Here is a 13,508-nt window from a genome sequence, read left to right as displayed (position 1 = left end):
TTTTTAGCTGGCTCAAGTCACTAGGAAAGTTTTTCCCATGTATGCCTTATTCTTATTAGGATGGATCCCTATATAGTTGTAGTTGTATTGGTAGTTTTATGCATTGCGGTTCATGTCTGGCTTGTTCAAGCTTGTAGCCTTTATGTCGAAATTTCTTTGGCCTTGTGAGGCCAGTACTGGATACATCTTGTGCGCTTGATGTTGCCTATGTGTTTCTATGTATATGGATTAACCATGCGTGGTTACTATACTTCTATCCTTATATTAACCATTTGTTCATATTTTTACCAGCCCTTGTGGCTTATAGTATTTGTGCCTAATTTATAAATACAATCATCGTTTTCCTCTATGTATATAAATAAATAAAAACAAATCGATGTAGAGACAATTGCTGCAATTTAACCTTAAATTTACATAACTTGAAAATGGAACTAAGCTTCAACGCATTCATTTAAAATACTTCATGGCAATGTAACAAAAGCCAAACAATAATTTCCCGAGATTTCTACTTTTTCAAATTTGCGGTAAACTTTCTGTGGCCTGAATACTATAAATAGCTTATTTATCTATTTTACACCATCAACTGATTACTGGTGGTTATGTTGTACTTTAACCATCGAAGCTCAAAATGTAACTGAAAGCTCAGTCCTACTGACCTCATGTCCTTCATCTCAATAATAAAAACCGATATTTATTGCCTCATCATTGTTAGCAGCAGTGCCCAAAATTTTCAGAAAGAGACCCAAAAAAAATAATATATATTTGTATCTTTTTTTCTTTTTTTTTCTTTTTGCCTAAAGGTGGGAAGTTTTATTAATTCAAATATATATATTTGTATCGAACTCTAATTTTTTTTTTAAAAAAAAAAAGATGTGGTCACGAATTTAATAAATGTAACGATTTTTTTTAAAATAAAAAAAGAGAGGGAAAATTTCAAATAAATGACCTTTTTCAAATTCGAAAAGAAAAATATCTCTTATACATGAAAATTTACCAATGCAAAAATTGCTCCAAAAGACAAAATTGGCTGCTGACGGCTCATTAAAAGCTAAATTGGGATTAATTAGATAATTAAAATAAATTATTGGTTGATATAAGGCATATAGATCGATTAGGAAATATTCCCATGTGCCAATAGTATCTGGGAAAATAATGAATAATTTAAAATAAAATGCAAAAGGGCAGGCCACATCAATCTCAGCCAACATTAACAACAAGGGCCATGTACACACCAGCTTGTTCGATCTTATGCTTATATTTTAATGGGAAAATTAGGGGTTGGCTTGAGTTTTACGTGTCCTAAAGTTGTCATAAAAGGTGGGCAGGCGGGCCATATTATATAAAATTAAGCATGCATAATTGAGGGAGAAGGAATAATAATCACAAGAAGAGAGAGCTTAGATTATAAGCTACTCTTTGGTCTCATAATTTTGACAGAATAATTAAAGGGCTTACTTTAATTTTTGTGAGGGAGAGAGAGAGAGAAAGAATCAATTAGGCTTTCATCTTGTAGTGTCGGTTTTATTTAGGTTTCATCTACATAGATGACGATGACGATATATATGTGTGTGTATATATAGTTCTTCTCTTATTCGGATGTTTGGATTTTCTTACCGTACGGACACTATTATTGCAGCTATATGCCTTACATTTAAAGTTTATTTTGTATACTCACTACTGCTCGTTGAAGCATATGAGTATAAAGAACAGGCAGGAAAACTGAGAAATGACTAAAAAACAATAGTATTCGTACAATAAGAAATTTCAAACATCATGACACGAGAAAATGTGTAAACTTAATTGTGATCAGTTCGATACTTAATTGTGGTTTATTGGCCCTTTCTATTATTTTGTACATATTCCATCGTTTATGGAAGAGAGAGAGAGAGAGAGAGAGAGAGAGAGAGAGAGACGATAATGTGTACCAGAGATTCGTGCAAGAAGGGTGGGTTGGTTAGAAAGGGAAGTTCTGCTTTTAGAATTGTCTAGCTCTTCGAAGTGTAAGAAATACTCTGTGACTGTCCAATCACACCAGTACGTAAGATTAAGCAGGGTCACTGTCCGGGACAAAAACTAGGAAGGGATCACCATCGGGAGTTGAGCAAGTACATATAACAGCCATCCATCAGTATTAATTAATATTTCGGGTCAATTACCCAAACAGAAAAAAAGTATTCTTTTGATAAATCTTCCCTTACGCCTACTATTTTATATGATGGAAGAATGCTTGGAATAGTCGTTAACCCTTTTCCCGATTTAGTAAAATGTACGTTTGCATTAACGGTTGATAATCGTCTATATATTATTATAATTTTTTTATTTTAATATTAAAATTATGTCGAATTATAGTAGAATGTGCACTCTTGATTTGCCGTTTGAGAATAAGATATCCTTTTTCTTTTTCCCAAGAGGTGTACTTACTCATTGTTGTAAATGATGTATTTCTTATTAGATAATCAAGCATGTTATACATGGGAAAAAAATATTTCAGCCATGACATACTTGGTTAAAGTTAGAGACTCAAAATTTTTTAATTTACAAACATGTGGGGAGAACTAAAATTTTATATTTTTTTGACAAAGTTTTGAATTCTTTAATTTTAAAATTAAAATTATGTCGAATTTGTTGAAGAATATAAGTCCCACATCGGAAACTTGACTAAGTAAAATACAATATATAATGAATGGTTCCACTACTAATATCACCAAGGTCTTTTGTGATAAAACTCCACACCTACTGAACTTTGTAGGTGGTTAAGTTAGAGATAATATCAGTATTGTTAGTAGTGGGCCGCTGACTCGTCTTTCTGAATTTAACAAAATTATAGTAGAATGTGCACTCTTGATTCAAATTGTATTTCGAGAGGTGTACTTTCATTGTTGTAAATGATGTATTTCTTGTTGGATACTCAAGCATGTTATACATGGGAAAAAAAATATTTCAGCCATGATATACTTGGTTAAAGTTAAGAGACTTAAAAAATTTTAATTTACAAACATGTGGGAGAACTATTTTTTTTTTACAAATTTCAGCGTGAGATTCTATAATCTCAACAATAAAATCAATTTCTCCACTTGACTTTATATTATTTGACTTTCAATCGCAGTTGTGTATGCATTACGAAATGCAACTTGTTCTTTTGGTATAATTTACGGTTTAAAGAATACAAATCATTTGAAAATAAATCAGTAAGGAAATGTGATTTGTATGGTTCATGAATGCATCATTCAAATTCATCCCTTTCATTTATTTTGTCCAACCGTCTCGTTCCATCAATACAACTAATTTGTGTTTTAGGGCGGCCCCACTTGAAAATGTCATACTGTTCTTTCCTGAAAATCCAAAAATGAAGGCACATGCTTTGTGCGGAAGGATTCCATTTTCCTGGATTTAGCAAATGGCTCCGAAGAAGGGTCATTGGATTCCTTGTTAAAATAATAAGAAACAAACAAAAGAAGAAAAGAAAAGAAAGAAAGTACCATCATATATATATACAGTCCTGATCTCTTGGACCCCTGTAGTCCAAGAGATTTATGGTCACTCACCGTTGGATGTAAATTCAACGGTTGACTTGAATCGGGTAATAATCATTTATGTCATATTGCATTTATATATATCATTTTGAACCATTGGATTAATATCCAACGGTGGGTGACCACAATCTCTTGGACTCCTGTAGTCCAAGAGATCGGGACTGTATATATATATATATATATATATATTTACAACAAATAATATAATATTTACAATTACTTTTACAACGAGCTAATACATCAACACAGTCCCGATCTCTTGGACCACAGGAGTCCAAGAGATTGTGGTCACCCACCGTTGGATATTAATCCAATGGTTCAAAATGATATATATAAATGCAATATGACATAAATGATTATTACCCGATTCAAGTCAACCGTTGAATTTACATCCAACGGTGAGTGACCATAAATCTCTTGGACTACAGAGGTCCAAGAGATCAGGACTGTACATCAACAATAATAAGTATCAAACTCATCATAAATATATATCGTACTTGCCGTCAGTAAAAATTGCAACCGTAGAAAATAAAGTGTACTAGAGTGTGATGGTGCCACAATCGTAAGTCCTAAAGTAGCTTGAGAACTTGAGAATAAGCTTTAACAAGAGAAAGATGAGTCTACCGTCCAAAAAACGTGTTGTTAAAGCCACAACTAAGAACCTTTCTTTACTTAGTTTTTTTTTTTGTTCTGTTAAGTTCCCCTAAACAGAGAGTATCCATCCAATTGTTTGCAGATTACGTATTGCTTTCTTTGATGCCGAAAGGAATCAAAATCCCAGAAAACAAAACTAGGAAAAGGTACACAAGACCAGAGGAAAAAGCAAATCAAACAGAAATGACAACTTAGAAAAAAAAAAAAAAAATCGTGGAAAAGTGAAAGAAAAGGGCTCCCCAAGACCAACACCAACCATTTTGTACTTGGAAGTGTTGTTCTTTTTTATTTATTTATATATTTTTTTAAGGTAATTTTGTCTGTGAAAGAAAGGCTAAAGGAATCTTGCTTCTTGGGAATATTGAAGCATCGTAGACTTCATACTTCATCATGTTATTCTGAGTGGATGGAAAATTAAGAAAAAGAATTTCCTGGAATTTGGAATTGCACTTCTAGAAAGTTGCATAGAAATATAAATGAACCTAAGACTACAATTAATACTTTTGAAAGTTATACACGTGAAAGGGCGTGTTGAGAATATTTCACATTTTCGATTGATTTTTAGGTTCAATGTTCCCATCAACAACAATAACTCAATTCAACATTCTGAGTTGGACGTTTGCTTATTGATAATGCCTTCTAATTAAGCATGATAGAGACATTTGGCAACACACCAAATTAAGTGTCCATGGCTAAGTCTTTTTTGTTTTCATGCCACCAGACTTACTGTTCCAGTCAACCACTCCACTGCCGATGTGTCCTTGTATCTGTCACGCAACTTGCTGCACTAGCTTGGCCAGTTTCACATTTTTTTTAAAGATGTTGCTCTAGTCAAAGTTTATATAAAAGAAAAATATCAAGACATATTCAACATCCACTTTTAATTTTTCCAAATAAGCAAGGGCCTCGTAGCTTAAAGTGGATAAGAATATTATCTATGCATTTGAGCTTTTAGGTTCAATTTTCTCACTCATCCAATATCGTTTATATTAAAATAAAAAAAAATCCTTACAGAATATATTCTTACTCATACATCTTAGCACAACGAATATTTAAAAACTTGTAATAAGATTATATAAGTGACAATAAGGGAAGAAAAAAACTAATAACATATTTACTTATCATAAATGAATATATAAGAATTATTCTAATTCTCGCTTTTGAAATTATTCCAATTAATAACTTCTCATGCTCTTAAAATTAAGAATAAGAAAATAACTGAGGGAAGTAGTTGATCTAATTCTAACTAATTCCTACTACATTCCCCGATTCATGATTTCCCCCATTCATGAGAATAGGTAAACATGCTTTTAACATATAAGAGCATTCCAAACTCTCAGAACTGACATGGAAACGAAGGTTGGAGAGAAGGCGTTATAATTGACGTCCAAATGCTCATGCGTTGTTTTCATTGTCGTCATTTTTTTATTTGTACTGGTCCCACAAGCTTTCAATGATTATAGCTTTCATTAGTCTCACCAGATTATTTTATTCTTGATGGTCCCACTAGCTTTTATTCTTATTAATATATTCTAACATATCTGTTGGAGTAGATATATATAAGTTTACAATATATCAAAATGCCACATAAGTCATTAAATTTAAATTTGATATTTGAGTTTTAATATCTTTTTCCGAGATACTCTAAGCCCTTAAGAACAGAGACGAATACTTTTAACTAATTGAACTACAAGTAACTTATTAGTTCAACACTTTTTTTGACCAACGCATTTCACCGATTAATTTACCGAAATATATTCATTAGGGTTCATCCAATCATGTACCATATCAAAATATATGTCATCTTCTAAACTTGAGGAAAAAAGAACCATGGAATTGGGACTTTTTCAAGCTCTCATGAAAGCTCCACGATCATTATTTATCTCTTCAGTTAATTATTTCATGCCTCATCCTCTGTCCAACCAAACATTGGAGCAGGAATATATGTAAGAAATGACAAAAAGGAAAGTATTTAGCAGGTTCGAGAGCACCTACTGCGTTGGATATTGTCTCTCAGTCATTACAACCTATTACACACGCCATGTTGATGGATCAGTTGACAATCAGACTGCATTTTGTTTTCATACAAATAAATTATCCTGTGATGAAAACTTTAATATAGAAAATACAAGTTACAATTTCTCCTTTTTTTATTATTATTTATAAATTTTTAACAAAACATGATAGGATATTTTTTGTTTGTTTGGACTAGGTGATTCGATTAGATGATTGATTACTCCATGACAGTCCTTGTTTTGTTTATCCAACAAATTATCATAAATAAATCAAGTGAAACAAATAATCATAAATAAATCTAAAAATGTGTCCAAATCATGTAACAACATATTTATCCAACAAATTATATAGAGAAAACGTACAATCTACTACATGATTGTTGGTTTTTGCATGAATTATGTATCTCATGTCGAACAGTCCCTGAAAAATTACTACGAACTTTGAAAATGTTTATTTTTATTACTGTATCATGATTAGTCTAAGGTAGGGTTTTTTTTTTTTTTTTTTTTTTTACAGATACAAGCGATAGTTTAAATTACTCTAAATTAATCTAATTTACAGGGAAGCGGATTCAAACTTTGGTACAGAAAGGATGGGCTCACTGCTCTAGCTGACTAACCTAACCCACATCTGCAAAGTTACAAACTCTTGATAAACTTAAATTCCAAATTGTTTTGGAAAAATCAATGACCTCTCCTTTCATAGACTTGTTTTCACAATGTGGCAAGCAAGACCAGGTCCAGAGCAAACTTTGATCTTACTTACCTCTACTTGTAATATAGAAGCCCATGGCAGGCACATGTAATCCAAGAAAGGAAAAGAGGCCCATGATTGTCACTTGAGTTTGAGAGGGGATATTATCACTTTGTATTTGAATATTTCAGTTTAATTTTTAAAGCTTATTTTGAAATTAGACAAACAAAGTTTGGATTAGTGATTTTATATTTGCATAAGATAACGAAGATCTCATATATAATTGGTGTGTCACGCCTCATTTTGCATACTGAAATACACCACTATTTTCCAAAGTACTAGGGTCCTGCTATCTCAGCAAAAGAAGGAGAAATTGACCAGTTTACCCCTTTCAAGTGAACGGGCCTAGCTAGCAAAATGGGCCCAATTGGATAAAGCCCAAAATCATTATCAGACCCTTTAAGCATGTTTGGTCCACAAGGCAGACGAGGGATAGAATGACGAGGGAGGCTAGAATGAAAGGTTATAATGAGAGGTTATAATGAGGGGGTCCTTAATAATCGTTTGATCCATTACAAAGTTATTATTAGACTGTTGAATTGAACCCTTCCCTAAATATTTTCCAAAAGTAGTCTCTGAATCTCGCTTGACTTGGAGTGGAATTCAATCAAGTGGAATTCTCTGGAGCTCTTCTATGCTTTTTAGGTCAATCTAGAAAACTTCTAAAGCTTGTAAGACTCTGTTCTAACAACTTCCAACAAGATGTTAATAGAAAAATTGTCTGAATTCCTGTCACTTAACACCCAACAAGATGGAAGTAAATGTTACCTAACTCAAACAAGATGTGCATATGTTGTTCTACCTAAGTTAAATATTATCATTAATCATCGTTGTATATATATATCCCCTTTTTATTAAAGGATTTCTCAAATAATTTTATTTGAGGGATACTTATTAAGGTCTTTTACAATTTTTTTTTTCAATGATCAAAACCATCTATTCTTCAAGTCTTCATTCATAGATTATCCTTGCACAAAATTAGATAAGTTGAAAATCATTAAGGCATCTAGTTGGTACCAACAAAATAGACGAACATGGTGCTTCAAGAAAAGACCATAATAATAACAACCATATAATTGAGTGATCAAATGGTTTCAGACTGAAGTAATTTTTTGTAGAGATGATCTTGAGGGAATATCTAAAAACTAGAAGGTTCAGATAATTGAAATACAATGTGTGGTGGGTTCTTCAAGGGCGTTCCTCAAACAAGCTTATTTGAGGGATCCCTATAATTTTTTTTTTCAATGATTCAAACTATTTATTTTTTAAGTCTACATTCATAGACCATCCTTGCAAAAAATTAGACAAATCGGAAATCGTTTCGAAATCCAATTGTGTCCAACAAAATCAATAAATACGATGTTTCAAGAAAGTACTAAATTTCAATAATTCAATTGAGTGGTCAAATGAAATTGGATTCAAGTGATTTTTTGTAGAGATGATCTTTGAACGAGTATTTATAAAATATATGATTTGAATTAGTAAAATATAATATGTAGTAGGCCCTATAAAAGTGTTCTTCAAACTTATTTGAATAATTCCTTAAGTGAAACTTTATATATATATATATATATATGCGGACGTGCGTAGTTTTTTTAATATCCGGATATGTGGTTTTTTCTCCATTTGTTGTCCTACTAAATGAAGTCAAGAACTTTGATATCATTGTATGTCAGTGCATAGGAAGTATAAACACATGTTGCACCACTTTCCCACCACTTATATTACTTTCTCCCAACCAATTCATTGGCAGCTGCCTTGTTTTGGTCGTCCATTAAACACCTGTCTTTTTTTTTTGGTAAAAATAAAACACCTGTCTTTGTTGTGGGCGTTCAATGGCAGCTGCCTTTGTAATTGGTGTTCCACTGTGTTGTTTCAGCTTAATGTAAGTTGTGAGTTATGTAAACAAGTAGTTCGATGCAAGAAAACTGGTTAAAGCATCACATCTGCATATTAAAAGATGTATGACGTTCGGACTATATATATGGATGTTCGGAAGTTATTATTGTGCGAACGCTATTGTAAATATGAAGAAAAGCAAGGAGAGGTAATAAAAAATACATGGCGTTCCCATTGAAGAAAATATATATATATATATATATATATCTCTACATAAATTTTTCTTTTTGAAAAAAGTAAGAGGTTCCATTGGATGGAGGTATTTGAAAGAAAGGATTTGGAGGTTCTATTGGATGGAGGTATTTGAAAGAAAGGATTTGGATTTGATAACAAAGCTAAATTTACTATAAAAAAAAAGTAGAAAACATGATATTCAATGTTATTTAAAATAATTGGATGTAATATATTTGGAATGTTTGAAATGGCTGAAAGGAGTCATTTGAAATCCATTTTTTTTCTTTTTTGATTCATATTCAAATCTTGACTTACATAAATTACACTAGTATAATCTTACAATGGCCTTTAAATCCTTAAATTTGAAATCTTTCCATATAGAGGACATTCTGCAGTAGTAGAAGGTTTGAATGACTTTACTTCTAGTTGTTTTCAAAGAGAAACGGCCACGTAAAGAAAAAAAAAAACTGAAGAAAATGTGTCGGTCCTCAAAATCCAAAAGTACTGATGATGGCTATATGCAATTAGAGTTGAAGTCAACAACATAATGGAGGAAGACTAACACATGAAGACTGAAGCATGGACACATGCATGCAATAATGGAAATGGTTCATATTATTGGGAGGCCCTGGACAAACATATGTTGTTACCTAAAAAAGGCATGAGAAATGACCAGCAACAGCAACAGGCGACAAATGATCAACTGCTTATAATTGACACAGTATGAAATATCTTTCCTGAAAGTAGAAAAACTGCTATCATATTTATTAATTGCATTGTTGATAAAGACGTGTGACATGCAAGAATAACTCATAAAGATGAGACAGTATATAAAAAATAGATAAATGATATACATAATTTTCTAACACGAATAATGAATAAGTCGAGTTTTTTTTTTTTTTCTTTTTTTTTCAAAGTTATAGGATTTTGTTTTCCTTCTAGCCAATATTTCCAAGAACATCAAGATTAAGAGAATTTTTATTTTATATAAGGAGAGTGTATGAGGGATGACTTAATTTGGTTTCTTACTCAATTAGTCTACTTTCTAGTTCAAAATGTATGTTGCTCATGCTAAGTAAGATGTCACGGTTAATAAATGAGTTGGATTTTTTTTTTTTTTTTTTTGTTTCTTTCGAAATTTAGGAAGAGTGAAGGGGAAAACTTACACACACAATTACTATGAGACCTTGAACCCAGACCACTTGGAAGCACACTAAAAATTTGAGCCAATCCAACTAAAATTCCATTAGTGTCAAGTTATTGATGAGATTAATTATGTTAATAATAGTATCCATGTAGCATAAGAATAAACAAATAATTTGTACGTCTTTTACATGTGGAGGTGACATCGGTTGATATCATCAATTTCAGGTAAGTCGTCACCTTCTTACCGAACCCTAACATTACTTTTGATCATCATATATCTAGACTCATACTTTTCTACCGTAAAGATTTACTTCAAGTGTTGGGAAATGAATAATGGGAAGACAAAGTCGATAAAACGATTTATTTCTAGAGGCTAGACCAAGCCAGAAAAACATAGAAAATGAAATCTTGACTTTTCCTTCTCTGCGGGCCATGCAGATTGTAGAAGCACCTCACCACCCACCACCAGTCATGCACCACCGCCTCAAGATTGGACTTGACTTCTTTTTGCTCCAGTATAAGGTCAGACCAAACTTGGTCAAAGGTCGCTTTGCACTAAGGAAATGGAATTTATACTATATGGGGGACCTCCATTTTTTTCACCAATTTACTACTTTTATTTAGTCCAATTCTTCCTCTCCCTATAAGTAGAACTCCAACTCTGAAATTATTCTTCAAATCATTGCCTTCCAGCCCTCCCTTTGCTCCCCACCCACCCCTTTTCTTCTCTCTCTCTCCCAAACTAGACGGTCCAAAGCCACCCAATAATTTCCTTGTGGTTCTTGCCATTTAGTTTTCTATGCTTTGTATTTATAGATAAACAAACTCTCTCTTTGATCTTAGTCAGTACTATAATATATGTAACTTGAAATGGGTTCAATCCTTGAAAGCTCCACCATAGAAAATGAAGAAATAGAAACCCAATACCTTCAGAAAGGAGTGAGACACTTGTGTGAAAGAGGGCTGACCAGAGTTCCAAGCAAGTACATATTGCCCATCAACGAACGACCCAACTTGGGAGACACAAGGGTTAATGCGGGCAACCTTAACCTCAAGCTGCCAGTTATTGATTTCACTCAGTTTCAAGGCTCAGATAGATGCCAAGCAATACATTCCCTCGAAAAAGCTTGCCGAGAATTCGGATTTTTTCAGGTTGATCTTCATTTAACTTCATACATGCAATCTCCTTGTTCTTGTTATACATCATCTATTTCATGTTGTTGTGTGTATTTGTTCATGACATTGAATTTTGTTAAAACAAGCCCTAAACTCTATATGGATCCATGCATAATTAGTTATAACAAAAGTAAGGAGATCGAAAATAAAATCCTGATCAGTTAAGTTTTGATTGGTGTGCAGTTGATAAACCATGGTATCAAAGATGATGTTATTCTTCGAATGGTGAATGTAAGTAGAAGATTTTTCGAGCTCCCTTTCGACGAGAGAGCAAAGTACATGTCAAAGGACATGGCTTCCCCGGCTAGGTATGGAACAAGCTTTAACCAGAGCAATGACAAAGTGTTCTGCTGGAGAGACTTTCTGAAACTTAGCTGCCAACCTTTAGAAGACACGGTGCCTTGTTGGCCTTCCTCTCCTGAGGACTTAAGGTGATTCTCTCTCTCTCTCTCTCTCTCCCTCTGTGTGCAGTGCTTAATATTTGAATGCGATCACATTAATATATTAATCCACTTCTAATTCACAATTTATGTATTGTGCCACCATGCATATATATAGGGAGGCAGTCGTGAACTACTCGAAGAGCACTAATTTTTTGTATCTAATGCTAATGGAGGCCATCTTGGAAAGCCTAGGATTGGAGGAAACAACAGAAAGTGCTGAAAGAAAAAGCAGAAGCATAGAGGAATTTGAAGATGGAAGCCAACTCATTGTGGCGAATTGCTACCCTGCATGCCCTGAGCCAGATTTAACACTAGGAATGCCACCCCATTCCGATTATGGCCTCCTCACTCTTCTCCTTCAAGATGAAGTCGAGGGCCTTCAAATACAACATGAGGGCAGATGGGTAACTGTGGAACCACTTCCAAATTCATTCGTTGTCAATGTTGGTGATCATCTTGAGGTTGGTAAATTACCAAATTAACCATCATATCCTTGCATAGATCCCAATAAGATTAAGTCATACTAATCATCATCAAATCATTATATAAAACTTAGAAGCTAGCGAGACACTGATATTTTTGGAAGAGTAAAGAATTATTATTTTTAATTTATTTTATTCCACACATAGAATGATAACATTCTAATTCATATAGATCTCATTTACAAAGCTGGTATCCACACACTCAACCACATCTCTCAGAAAGGTGATGAGATCCAATTATGTGAACAATGACTCATATGATAGTGACATAGTTATCTCAAACATTTAACCAATAAAATGTTGAACGTGCAACTTTTCTCATTTTACAATAATGTATTACTTTAAAAGGAATAAACAAGAATAACATGAAGACGTGATCTTATGCTGATATTGTATTATATTTTCAACCAAAACATAATTTTTAATAACGAAATCATGTCCTTAACACTCGTAGGTAATGAAGTTTTTTGTTCAGTTAAAGTGAATGTTTCACTCATAGCTAGGTGTACTTTTTTGTTATAAATGATTCATTTATACCGTTGAGTTTTCTATTTTTTGAGTAGGTTTGTATGTTAGGTAAATTTAGCCAATCCAATGAGATGGATGAGAATGCCTTAAAAAGAATTGAAAAAAAAGACCGAACTTTTTAGATTCAACGGTTTACAAACAACATTAATCATAAATAATATGAAATTTTGACTTTTACGTGTGGTAAAACTATTGGACAGATATTCAGCAATGGGAGATACAAGAGCGTGCTCCACAGGGTTCTCGTCAACTCCTGCAAGTCTCGCATCTCTGTGGCCTCATTGCACAGCCTGCCATTCAACAGCATGGTTCGACCATCGCCAAAACTCATTGACCAAGCTAACCCTCTACGTTACAAGGACACAGACTTTGCCACTTTCCTTCGCTTTGTTTCTTCTCATGATATGAACGCCAAGACTTTCTTAGAATCCAGGAAATTGACTTCATGACCCAAAAAAGAATAGTAGATTTCCACAAGATTTTTGGCGTTGCACTTGCACGTGCCTAGACTGCAAATGAGAGAAAGATCTCTAGAAATTGAATTTTCTTTTTTTATTTATTTTTATTTTTTAGTTTGTGTGTGGCAATCTTTGACTTTTATTAGGTAGAACCATCTTTGGTAGAAATAATCAAGGGGGAGACTTTTCATCGAGGAAAATAAGACAGGGAGAAAATTTGTGATTTGCATGCAACATGAATTTGGT

The 13,508-nt window shown here is 33.2% G+C and overlaps 1 protein-coding gene across 1 annotated transcript; it reads left to right on the top strand.

Annotated features, from left to right (window-relative positions):
- Positions 1-11,045: 11,045 nt before the first annotated feature.
- Positions 11,046-13,253, top strand: LOC117618118 (protein DMR6-LIKE OXYGENASE 2-like). The gene is made up of 4 exons (XM_034347737.1): positions 11,046-11,327; positions 11,535-11,782; positions 11,910-12,255; positions 13,005-13,253. The coding sequence occupies exons 1-4, from the start codon at positions 11,046-11,048 to the stop codon at positions 13,251-13,253; spliced, it is 1,125 nt and encodes a 374-aa protein (XP_034203628.1).
- Positions 13,254-13,508: the final 255 nt, after the last annotated feature.

Source organism: Prunus dulcis, chromosome 2 (assembly GCF_902201215.1).
Source record: "Prunus dulcis chromosome 2, ALMONDv2, whole genome shotgun sequence".
NCBI lineage: Eukaryota > Viridiplantae > Streptophyta > Magnoliopsida > Rosales > Rosaceae > Prunus > Prunus dulcis.
The sequence above is the reverse complement of the archived record's forward strand: the minus strand, read 5'-3'. Positions and strand labels throughout refer to the sequence as shown.